At 45.4% G+C, this 13,194-nt stretch overlaps 1 protein-coding gene across 1 annotated transcript in view; it reads left to right on the top strand.

Annotated features, from left to right (window-relative positions):
- Positions 1 to 13,194, top strand: part of IGF2BP3 (insulin like growth factor 2 mRNA binding protein 3) — a 1,020,294-nt gene that overhangs the window by 697,763 nt on the left and 309,337 nt on the right. The window contains exon 10 of the mRNA XM_078663554.1: positions 10,535 to 10,672. Within this exon, the coding sequence (XP_078519680.1) occupies positions 10,535 to 10,672 (138 nt within the window). The remainder of the gene's footprint in view (positions 1 to 10,534; positions 10,673 to 13,194) is intronic.

Genomic DNA, 13,194 nt, shown 5'->3' with positions numbered 1-13,194 from the left:
TTGGGTCAGCGGCAGATCCCTCTCCCTTCCCCAACCGGAGCACGTAGTTGTGATGGACGTGTCCCTCCAGGACTGGGGAGGTCACATGGGAGAGGTGGAGATCAGAGGCCTCTGGTGTCCGGCGGAGTCCCAGCTCCATATCAACCTTTTGTAGCTGCGGGCGATTCGTCTAGCACTGAAGGCATTCCTCCCCTCTGTCCGGGGGAGTGTAGTGCAGGTGTTCACGGACAACACCACCGCCATGTGGTACTGCAACAAACAGGGCGGGGTGGGGTCGTGGACCCTTTGCCAGGAGGCTCTGCGCCTCTGGCAGTGGCTGGAACATCAGGGCGTGACCCTGGTGGTTCAACACCAGGCAGGTTCTCTGAACGCCAGGGCGGACGAACTCAGCCGTCGGTGCATGATGGATCACGAATGGCGTCTGAACTCGGACGTGGCGCAAGGCCTCTTTCAGCGATGGGGAGAGCCTTGGTTAGATCTATTCGCCACTGAAGAGAACGCGCAATGTCATCAGTTCTGCGCGTTGGAATTTCCAAGGCGGCACTCGCTCGGCGACGCTTTTCGTCGCGTGTGGAGTTGCGGTGTGTTGTACACTTCTCTGGCTATACCACTTCTGCCCAGAGTGCTGAAGAAGATCAAGCGCGACCGGGCACAAGTCATCCTTGTGGCTCCGGACTGGGCATGAAGGTACTGGTATCCAGAGCTACTCAGTATGTCAGTCGATCCCCCGGTTCGTCTGCCTCTTCAGGAGGTCCTTCTGTCGCAGCAGCAGGGGACGGTCCTCCACCCGAACCTTCCAGTCTCCACCTCCACGCTTGGAGATTGAGCGGCGACAGTTGAGGCCATTTGACTTGCCTCCTTAAGTCTGTAATGTCATTCTGGCAGCCAGGCATACCTCCACAAAGTCGGTATACACCTGCAGGTGGAACAGATTTGTGGCATGGTGCACAAGAAAGGCTGTGGATCCGCTTGCTGCCCCTCTTTCTGAGGTTCTTCTCTTCCTTATTTCTCTTCCCCAGCAGGGCTCTGCTCTGGGCACTATCAAGGGCTACCTTTCTGCCCTTTCAGCCTTTCTAAGGCTGCCTGATCAACCTTCTTTGTTCAAGTCCCCTATTGTAAATCTCTTTCTGAAGGGCATCACACACACTTTCCCTCCTGTTCCGTTTGTGATGCCTCAGTGGGACTTGAACCTTGTTCTTACGTTTCTGATGTGCGCTCCCTTTGAGCCACTTCACAACGGTCCTCTCCGTCTTCTTACTTTGAAGACTGCTTTCCTGGTTGCCATCACCTCTGCTAGGAGAGTAAGTGAGCTCCAGGCTCTTTCCTGTACACCACCTTTCCTTTCTGTCCATCCGGACAAGGTTGTGTTGCGTACTAAGCCATCCTTCCTGCCCAAGGTTGTCACGGCCTTCCATATCGGGCAGTCTATCACCTTGCCCACCTTCTTTCCGCCACCCTCTAAAGAGGAAGAGAGGCTCCACCGTCTGGACCCAAAACGTGCGCTTTCATTTCATTTGGATCGCACACGCCAGTTCCGGGTGGATGACCAACTCATTTTTGGTTACGTGGGCGCTAAGAAGGGAAAAGCGGTGCACGAGCGGACCATCTCGCGGTGGATCATCTTGTGTATCCAGGCATGTTACTCCTTGGCTAAAAAGGAGCCCCCAGTTGGATTGCGGCCTCATTCCACCCGGGCCACGGTGACTACAACTGCCCTGGGCCGGGGAGTGCCCTTGCAGGACATTTGCCAGGCAGCTACGTGGGCCTCGCTGCACACGTTTGCAAGACACTACTGCCTGGACAGTCAAGTCCGGAGGGATGGCTTCTTTGGCCGTTCCGTCCTCCAGGACTTTCTGGTGTGATTATTGGTTCGCAGACCCACCACCGGGGTTGGTATTGCTGGGGTATCTATTCTAAGGTAAGGAATCTATCACTAACGTGTCTCTTTCAGATGCACAAGTTACTACTTATGTAACGATATATCTGTAAGAGACATTAGTTAGTGATGGATTCCTTACCGACCCACCCATCCTCCCCGTTCTGCGAACCGATATCTAGGGTTAAGGTCATCCCCTTTCAGGGCCCTAGTTTCAATGGCACCAGTGTTGGTTTTTAACATGGCTCGGCGCTTCTGGCGCTGAAAAGCTGTGTCTAAGAACTGACTTCAGCACGCGGAGGCGGCGTCTAAGTACTTCGACGTCATCACGGCGCCGACGACGGACGCGGAGCCGCAGACGACGCCTACCGACGCGCAAGGGTACTGCTACGCAAAAATGTCCGGATCCAGTCTGACGCCTGGGGATAGTCTAAGGTAAGGAATCTATCACTAACTAATGTCTCTTACAGATATACCGTTACACAAGTAGTAACTTGTGCATTTGCAATATATATATTTTCTTAAGTGTAGATGTTTGCCATAATTCAGAAAGGCCAGGATTAGCATTTAATTTAGTGAAACGTTTTGCAGCCCATAAATGATGCTATATTGGCCAATTACTTTAATTTGCATTTAACAAAGGGTCAATATATGATTTAAAAAAACGGAAAAGTACCAGGAGCTGACAAGTGAGTTGTCTGATTCAGGCAGAAGGGACATAATACCAAGAGGACTGAAGGTTTTCTACTATGCCGCCATGCCTCTGTTGAAGGTGCAGGCAATATAATATTCAATATTGTAGCTCCTCGTACAAGCACCTAATGACACGGGTTGATGATTAACTGGAGAGACCTTAGCTGGGGAAAATTGGTCAGTTTTGCTATCTCCCAGTGCTAGAGGAAGAGGTGGAATACAGACATTCATGTGGAACGTGACTTAGATATGGATCTAGAAAGATATTTGTTGGTGCCTATTAAAGCATATCGATGAGTGCCGAGAACGATTACAATGTTTGGAAGTCGCTCTTTCTCACAATATGTGAGTGGAGAAGTGTGGCTCACTGGTTAGAGGCGGCAGACCCGTAAGCAGAGAACGGCCCGGGACCAGGGTTCGATTCCCGACCCGGCAGGGTCGTGGACCAGGGTCAGCGGACTCGATAATTCTCGCCTCGGTGCCTACTCTAGTCAGGGACCACACGCGGCAACTCTGGGCATCAGCTTGCCTCATCTTCACAACGGCCCCCCCAGATCGCCGGGGATGCTTGGTCGCACCTTAGAGATACCCACCTGGGACCATCTCTCAGGGTGAGCCAGGACGGGTTCCCCAGCGGTCGAAGCGTGGAGATACTCCTCCGGGAGTCGATTCCTAGCGCTATATAAACCCACAATTAAATTAAATTAAATATGTGGCGAGATCTGGACTTGGACTGAGGAAACTATCTCTGTGGGGAAGCTGGAGGCCTCCCCGGCCAAGTAGCTCCCAAAGGTGCCTCTGTCTCAGTAAGAGGCGAAGTACGTGGTGTAAGTGCCCTAAAGGAGCTGGCGGAGGTGGTGGAGAAGGCTGTTGAGATTCCAAATATGAACCAGCGATTATACCATGAAATATTTCCTAGGCAGAGGTTCTTGGCAATCTTCTTGGTCTCGATTTCCTGACCCATTGCACAGACCTGGAATGACTATATGCCAACGTTGTTGATTGCCCTGTCTGACGTCAACATACATTTTGATGTTGAGCATCTCCTGTGTCTTGATGTCGACCCAGCTCTCGACTGAGAGCATGTAGACACTGCACCTTGTCTTGATGTCCTGGACCAGGAACAATGTCTCTCGAGTATTTATTCTTTTATTGGCTCTCAGTTTGCTGGAGTCTTCAGGGGTATGTGAAAGAGTCCTAGTAGAGGACTGACACTTTCCTCACTCAAGTGACATCCCACCTTGCGCCTCCTGTTTCTGCTTCGCTTTTCAGTTCCATGAAAGCAAATCTTCTCATTGTCCCTCAGGTTACACCTGGAAAAGGTCTTACAGTGCTGACATCTGTTAGGAATATGACTGTCAAGCAGATAATACACAGATAAGGACCCGATTTGGCCTTCTTTCTGCCACAGGCAGGGCATTCGTCAAATAAAGATGGGCTTTTATTTGTGTTGACAAAAGTCTGCGTTAGATTTTTGAAAGAAAAAGACGAAAAAAAGGCCGAGTTCAGTGCTCCAAAATCCTGTCGCCAGGAGCAGGAATTGCGGTAACTGCTACCTGCTGGGCATGATGGTATATTGGTGGGCTAAGAGTCATTAAAGGCTCAGTCACTTTTAATATTTGCAGAACTTCAGTCTATAAATCTACATTGTCCTCTTCCTTCTCCATTTTCTTTAAAAAAAAAAAAAAAAAAGGTTTGTGAATGAGCTTTTTAAGAACAAATTGCTTTGCTTCTGGTAAATTTTTTTAATTATATATGCAGCCTTTTTTAAATGCAAATTAAAGTAATTGGTCAATATATCCTCATTTATAGGTTGCTAAACATTATAATAAATTAATGCTAATCCTGGCCTTACGGAAGTAAGGCGAACATCTACACTTAAGAAAATATATTTTAAAGACGTGCTCCGGGATTACTGTACTTGGGCGGGAGTATTCAGTGCGAGATCTGCTCAGTGGTCAAAGAATCTGCCATAGGCTATGCATATGAGGGTGTGGACATCATAAAGCAAAGTACGTCCACACACTTGGGTGGTGCTTATACTTATATGTGGCTCTGCTAATCTCTTCAGGAGTGGAATGATGTTAACTGAGCCTGGAATGCCACCTGCCATTACAGGAGTACTTTTTTAAAGTTTCTGGATCCAGTCTTACGTAGTTCTCAGTTAGGCATTCTTGCATTGGCAATAAATTACATTATCTCCTAAATGCTTTTATAGTTTATCCCTCCCTTATATTAGCTGGCTGTTATCTATTACTCTAAAGGTCTCATGCTAAGTTTAAGGTGATTAGCAACCAAACTTTCCATTTCTGTTTTTAGTGCACCATGACCAATGGTTTTATGCCGCTTTACAGTAAAACGAGAAATTACAGGTCACTTCGAGATAGGTTATGAGATGAACAAATGAGACCTAATCTGTGACCAGAACTACCATGGAGGCTTAGTAGAACACTAGAGTCCTCTTGGTATGGTGTTCTTTCTGCCCGAGTCATACACAGCTCACTGTTCTTACTACTATTCAAAGGAGAAAATGGTTCATTTTGGGAAACTCTCAATCACCACTTTGTTGAAGAAGTCTGATTGCTCACTGCACATTTCTTTGAATAAACTTTCTTTATTTATTTAATCGTAAATGGCACAATCATCACTTCTTTGTACATATCCAATAGTGTATTTACGGTCCCCACAGTATACATCCCTTGTTTATATTTACAATAGATTATTGTTCGCATCTTGCCGCATGCATGTACATTGTTACAGTGTCAATTGCATTACTTTATTCCAATTCTCGGGTCGCTATTGGAAATTCAGATATCCCCTCACTCACTGCACATTTAATTCTTTAAGCCAAATGTGGTGTTTTAGCCTTGATTCCCTTCTTACCACTGCTCTTTTCCAATTGAGGATGGAGATGTATTGACACTCCACAGTTTTGCCATGGGTCAGTTTTTCTGTTGTAATGTGCATTGCAGTAAAACACAAACAATTGAAGGGTCTGAGGGAAATTTAAAGACCTACCCAGTTCGTATCCCCCCAACTGTAATCCTAACAACAAAAGAACCGGGGGTCTATAACGGAGCTTCAAGTACTCCGAGCTGCTGCAAAACTCCTACATAAGTGAGTTAGGCGCTAATAGAGCTACATAAGTCTCTATATCAGAATGTGTGCCAGGACAAACCTGTCGAAGGACCTACTGAGATTGTTGGTAAGACCCGTACAGAGATGTTTTGGATTCCCATCAAATAGGTATGTAGATCAAGTGTTCTCATTTGGTCATCCAAAAATGGGGTGGTATGTCTCTTGATCAATGAGACCCATCCATCGCCCTTACTCAATTGGGTCGCACCATCAATCGCTAAGGTACCCATGAACAAATGATAAAGATGGGATCGAGTGCAGTGCAAAAATCAAAAGATGTGTGAGTTAAAAACAAGGGGTAAAAAGATCAATAGGCGAAAAACTCTAATGTAATTTGTCCTTTCCCTCAAACAAACAAGAACAATGCAGAGGAAGCAGTCTAAACATATAACTGCATTTACAAGGCCAACATGTTTCAGCCGGTAGGGACAAGATCCCATGGCTTTCTTCAGGGCCAGAGTTCTAAGCATTAGCTACTGCATACATAAAGTGAACGTAACGACAATCTGTAAAGGATATACATAAATAGTCCAAAATCGTGTTCCTCTGTACCAAACGGTGTCTCTTACATCTGTTAACAAGAAACAAGAAATAAATTGTAGTAAGTACTATCAATACAGGAAAGACCTGGCACTGGCTTCTACTAATTAAGCCAATTTATTTTACTAATGTTACTCACCTGAATAGTACAGGGAGTGTACCTCACCTCTCCTGGAACCCAGCTCAGGAAGAAGGAGGCCCCGCTCTGTGAAGGCAAGGAAGGGGTAATGAACCGAAGGGTGGACAGTACTACTTTATCTCTCCCTCCAATACATAATATAGCCCCTATAACAGTCAAGCTTCACAGAGCCACAAAAAATCCTGAGGGTGGAATAAGTCACAGAGCCCATAAAAGTCCCAGGTTCCCAAGATCCATCACTTAATGTGAAAAGCTTTCCTCTAAATATGAGTGTCCTAAATAGGATGGAGCTAAACTGTAGCAGGTTTAGATCTAGGCTAGCAAAAGTTTGACAGACCAAGCCTGGTCTCATATCCCAGAAACATAGGTGAACCAGTCTATGCCACCCCAAAAGAAAAAAGGCCAAGAATAAATCCTAATGAGCCACTAACCTGTCCGGCGTTGCCTCATCGCAGGACCCGAGCTTGGTGGAAGGCAAAAAATGGCTGCCCACAGGAAGCTTATAAAGGAGATAGGGGCGGAGTATCACGTACTCTCGCGGGGTTCGATTGAACTACAGAGTGATGTCACAATCCACTGTGTTGTAGTTCACCCAAGAACTACAAGATGACATCATTACGGCCATCTTTGTAGTTTGAACTAGTTAAAAAATAAAGGTGCTTTATTTAACCATAGCGCAAGTGTTTGCAAGCGCGAAATGGTCGACCGAGCTGATGTCTATTTATAAAGATCCATCAAAGTGGTCTCTGATAATGATCCCCAAATGAACCCAAAGAAAGGTAGCCAATGGTGGGAAGGGGGGAGGAGGAAGAGGGGGGCTGAATCATCCACCCCTCACTTCAAAAACTGAAGTGGTAGAGGGCTGTCAAAACAGTACAATATCGTGCTGTGCCTGCCATATCAGAATAATGATCATTATCAGAGACCACTTTGATGGATCTTTATAAATAGACATCAGCTCGGGTCCTGCGATGAGGCAACGCCGGACAGGTTAGTGGCTCATTAGGATTTATTCTTGGCCTTTTTTCTTTTGGGGTGGCATAGACTGGTTCACCTATGTTTCTGGGATATGAGACCAGGCTTGGTCTGTCAAACTTTTGCTAGCCTAGATCTAAACCTGCTACAGTTTAGCTCCATCCTATTTAGGACACTCATATTTAGAGGAAAGCTTTTCACATTAAGTGATGGATCTTGGGAACCTGGGACTTTTATGGGCTCTGTGACTTATTCCACCCTTAGGATTTTTTGTGGCTCTGTGAAGCTTGACTGTTATAGGGGCTATATTATGTATTGGAGGGAGAGATAGAGTAGTACTGTCCACCCTTCGGTTCATTACCCCTTCCTTGCCTTCACAGAGCGGGGCCTCCTTCTTCCTGAGCTGGGTTCCAGGAGAGGTGAGGTACACTCCCTGTACTATTCAGGTGAGTAACATTAGTAAAATAAATTGGCTTAATTAGTAGAAGCCAGTGCCAGGTCTTTCCTGTATTGATAGTACTTACTACAATTTATTTCTTGTTTCTTGTTAACAGATGTAAGAGACACCGTTTGGTACAGAGGAACACGATTTTGGACTATTTATGTATATCCTTTACAGATTGTCGTTACGTTCACTTTATGTATGCAGTAGCTAATGCTTAGAACTCTGGCCCTGAAGAAAGCCATGGGATCTTGTCCCTACCGGCTGAAACATGTTGGCCTTGTAAATGCAGTTATATGTTTAGACTGCTTCCTCTGCATTGTTCTTGTTTGTTTGAGGGAAAGGACAAATTACATTAGAGTTTTTCGCCTATTGATCCTTTTACCCCTTGTTTTTAACTCGCACATCTTTTGATTTTTGCACTGCACTCGATCCCATCTTTATCATTTGTTCATGGGTACCTTAGCGATTGATGGTGCGACCCAATTGAGTAAGGGCGATGGATGGGTCTCATTGATCAAGAGACATACCACCCCATTTTTGGATGACCAAATGAGAACACTTGATCTACATACCTATTTGATGGGAATCCAACACATCTCTGTACGGGTCTTACCAACAATCTCAGTAGGTCCTTCGACAGGTTTGTCCTGGCACACATTCTGATATAGAGACTTATGTAGCTCTATTAGCGCCTAACTCACTTATGTAGGAGTTTTGCAGCAGCTCGGAGTAATGTGCATTGCTACATGGCATGTTCCTCCCACATTGCAGGAACAAACATCAGAGCTGACCGTATGGGCAGATGTCCTCAGCTGCCACGCAAATAACAAATTCTGTAGAAATCCCATTGGTCATCCAACATAAATGTCTCAGCATGGTCTGAACCTGCATCGGCTGCTCCTGCCTTAAATAACTAGATCTTTCTTGACATGGATAGTGTGTTAATATTTACCCATGGAATTGCAAAAAATGACTCTTTTAAAATGTTGCTTTTGGCCAAAAGAAGTAATTGAATTAGCCATTTTGTTGTGGAACGCAGTGAGCTATATGCTGTGGAATCCTTCATTTTTAAATATCTGTAGTTGAAAGAGCCTTGCAATGAGGTGACAAAGATTTTGTTAAACTTAAAGTTAGTTTAACCTTCAAAGATTCTGTTACGATTGCTAAGTGTAATAAATGTGGGCACAGAGGTAGACTAGAAAGTTCAAATGCGGCAGTACAAATAGTGGTTAGTATCACGACACCCAGGAATATTCTGTGTAATATAATGATTACATTAAGTGAACCAGAGTACAGGAAAGACTTTAGTTCCTCAGTTAATGAAGCTAGAATTGCTCCACTACCACCCACATCAGCTTGATATCTCAAACGTCTCCTCATATTGACCCCTCTTGTCTCAATAGGTATCGAGAGAAAGGATCCCACTGGTCTTTGGTGTGGAGCTGTGGCAGTTCAAATGTGTCCACAGTATCATTAAATAACCGATCCCGGATATAATCTTGTACACAATGCCCCTAAATATTAGCTATCAATCTTTTGCCATACATTAATGTGATTGGTACATACCTTCTATTAAGGAGTAAAAGATCTTTACCATAATTCAGGAGTGCCAGTATTCGAGGCTGCGTCAGTTTTTTTTTTTCCAGCATTATAGTCAAAATCTTGAACCAGAATCACACTAACCATGGTCACTTTGTAAGCTTAGGTGCATAACAAAACTCCTTTTCTGAGTAGTACCCAAGAATCACAGCACTTCTCAAACCAGAAATGTGTAAAAACTAAACCACAAGATAACAAAATAATGAAAACAAGCATGTGAAGTTAAAACGCACCACAAGCATTGTACAGTTTATTTTTTTAAATTACAAATCCGTACAAAACAGGTGAGCCGGCTTCTATATTTTAAAGCATTGCTAAAATAATAGCATGACTGTTTATATTGTGGCCTGACTCCCCCACTTTGCAAGGTTCAGCTGGTAGTAACTTGAGGAAAGAATTCTATTGATATTTGCTTTTGGGACACTAATTTTGTGCAGTACTTCACCAAGTTATAGAGAAGGAAAGTCTTCAGACAGTTCCTTGAACACACTAATGAGTCTCCTCCTGTTCGTATCTACTCGAGCATATTTAGGACTGTTAAACGTATTTGGAACTGGCCACATTGTTCTGGAACTTTATTTATTCTAGGTTTCGATCAAAACCGTTACACATGAAAGCTTTTAAACTACACAAAGGTCACTGCTGGCTGGAGTGGCTAGTTGTGCACAAGTTTAATTGGAACGCCTTTGGCTAAGCCTCGTTGGTAGTATTGGATTAGGGAATTCATTAAACCTTTCATTCAAATTGTATGCTCATTTGAATTTCGTAATTTTTGTTCTACGTCAACATTACCATATTGAACATTTTTCAGTGATCTTTTGAATCATTTCTATTAAAGTTAACCGTGGTGTGGAATTGACCTCTTGCTAGGCAAACTTTTGCATGTTACCAGTCGCTTTGACCATTTCCACAACACTGTAGAGATTCTGACATGGAAACATGTCTGTTGCTCCTTTTCTTTAAAAACAAAAAAAGGGTAATTTGTTTAAAACCGGAAGCTTGACAGAACCAAAATGGACTTAATGCTATGCCTTTTAAAAAAAATAAGCTGGGAGTCTAATAGTGATGGTAGAATGTATTAACTTATAATGATTCAGTTATTTTTATTAATGTATGTTTGTTATTACAGCTTCAAGCCAATCTAATTCCGGGGTTGAATTTGAATGCCCTTGGTTTATTTCCACCATCTTCGTCCTCGTCCGGAGTGCCACCTCCTTCAGTGGGTGTTTCTTCAGCCTCTGCTTCACCTTCATATCCTCCGTTTGGGGTAAGAGCTCCCAGTATTCTTTCTCTTTTTTTTAAAAATTATTTTTATTGAAGAACCAAAACAAACACAGGCTTTGCAAACCAGGTTACAGTTGCATGGTAAGCTGCGGCTCTTGCTCTGCAAGTCTCTGTAGTTTCAGACAATTCCTCCACAATATCTAGTCAGTCAGATCTGGCACTTTTACAGCCAAACAGAACAGCCCTTCTGCCGTACAGCCCAAAATACTCTCCTACAGGCTCCAGTTAGCCCTATCCCTTGTCTGCCTTCTATGCCCCCCCCCCCGACCTTTTCCCATTTCTTGGATCAGCCTTTCCCTGTGTACACCACATATTCTGTCCTCTGGCACCAGTCCAAATCCACCTCTCAGTCAGTGTACTGGCGCAGAAGTGGCCCTCCACGCCCTTGCTATGTTTCTCTTAGCCACTCCGGCCATCAGTCTCCGCTATATTTCTTTATACTTGGGCCAGTCCTGCTCTCCTTTGATCCCCAGGAGTAACCATTTGGAATTGAGGGGAAACCTCCATCTCCACTTACCGTGCCATTATTGTTGCCACCCGTGCGCAGTAGCCCCGCATGTGCTTGACAGTCGCAGAGGATATGGAAAAAGGTCCCCTCTCTCCCCCAGCCCCTCCTGCATAGTGAGGGTTCCATCCTACCTATTTTGTACAGGAACGTCTGTGCATAAATGATTCTGTGGAGTACCTAAAACTGGACCAGTCTAAACCGCACCCTGACAGCTATTTCCTGGGGGGCCCCCGAGGGCCTCCGCCCAGTCGTCCTCGTCAAGCGTCCCCAGATCCCCTTTCCACACCGTCCTCAAGGGACCCAACAAATCAGAATTGTTTTTGTTTATTTTAGATCAGTGACACTCCCTTTGTCTTCAGAGCCTTGGTCAGTATTTGGTCCTCCAGTGGCTAGTAGTCTGGAAACTGCTCACCTTCAAGCAGATGACAACACAGGGCGTGTCATAACTTCACATACCTAAAACGTTCAGACTTCGCAGGTCTGCAAATGTTATGTAAGCCTGATTTTTCCAGACCGCTCTCAAATGTTCTATCTCAATCAGCTACAATTTTCAGAATCCATGAAAGCCTCCGACCTCTGGCAGGTGTGTGCAGCTCCAGAGCGGTGTCAAGCCAGTGAGCTTCCCTTTCCAGCTCAGAAACCGGGTGACCTCCCTCCGTACATCGATTACTACCTGTGTCGTGGCCTGGGACCTCCTCTATCCGCCCCATAGAGAATCCGGTCATACCCCCTTGATCCATGAATGCTCCGTCTATCCTGTATGCTGGGTCTTGGTGATCGATAAATACCTAGTCATTCACGACCAGCAGCTGTGAGACCCAATAATGTTTCTGAATATCTGGGACTGAGTGTCTCCCATCGTACACCTTGCGCTGTAGTTGGGCCAGTGCTATTCTGGGGCCTCCCCCATTCCACAAGTCTATGGACTTCCTAGTCAATTCCCTTGAACACTGTCAGCGGAATCTTGTAGGGTGTGTTTGCTTTATATACTACCAATCTCGGAAGACTCCTCTTATAAACGGCAGCGCTACCCGCCAGCATCCATGGCAGGGTTCACCAGTGCGTCACTTCCCCTTTAAGTCTTTCCAACTGCAGGCCAACATTTTTTCTAAGGAAGTCTTGTGGTCTTGCGTGATGTAAATTTCCAGGTACTTAAACCCCTCTGACTGCACCGGGGCAGGCAATCTCGAGCAGGTGGGGAATCTCACCCGACCGAGGATATATTACTGATTTAGACCAGTTTATCATGTATAAAGTGTGTTCACCAAAAAAGCGAAGCACTTGCATAACCCTAACGATGGAACTCTGAGGGTGTGTGATGTACAACAGGATATAATCTTCGTATTGGGAGATTTTCTTCCCAGCCCCCCTGAGGCCGCTATACTCCAAATCGGGGGGTCCCACCTGATCCACGCTGCTAGGGGCTCAAGCGCTCGGGCGAACATCATGGGGGATAATGGGCAAACCTGCAGAGTGCCCCTTCGAAGTTCAAAACTGCGTGATATTGTACCATTTACCCTAATTCTGGACGTGGGGGCCTGGTAGAGTAATCTGATCCATGCCCTGAACTTCGGGCCAAAGCAGAGCCTCTCCAAAACCGTAAAAATATTGTTCCACTCCACCATGTCGAAGGCTATCTTTGTGTACAAGGCCACGGTCTGTGTCTCCTGTCATGAGTGAGAAAGGTGAAGCACTTCAGAGAGACCTCTCAAATTAAGCCGGGTACTTCTACTAGGAATGAAGTCTGACTGTTCTGGGAGGACAGTAGAGTGCAGGATTCCGCCGCAGTCTGGTCGCCAGGGATTTAGCCAGTACTTTAGCCTCCACATTAAGTAAGGAAATCGGTCTGTACTAACCAGAGTCAGCCGGTGGTTTGCCCTCCTTAGGTTTGACCACTATCATCGACATCCTTTGGTCAGTGGGGAGGCAACCCATAAAGAGCGCCTCATGGTACATCTCCATAATTGGCTTAACCACCATCCTTGAAAGCCTTTGTA

The sequence above is a fragment of the Lissotriton helveticus genome, chromosome 10, assembly GCF_964261635.1.
Source record: "Lissotriton helveticus chromosome 10, aLisHel1.1, whole genome shotgun sequence".
NCBI classification, from domain to species: Eukaryota; Metazoa; Chordata; class Amphibia; order Caudata; family Salamandridae; genus Lissotriton; species Lissotriton helveticus.
Note: the sequence above shows the minus strand (reverse complement) of the source record. Positions and strands in the feature narration are given on the sequence as shown.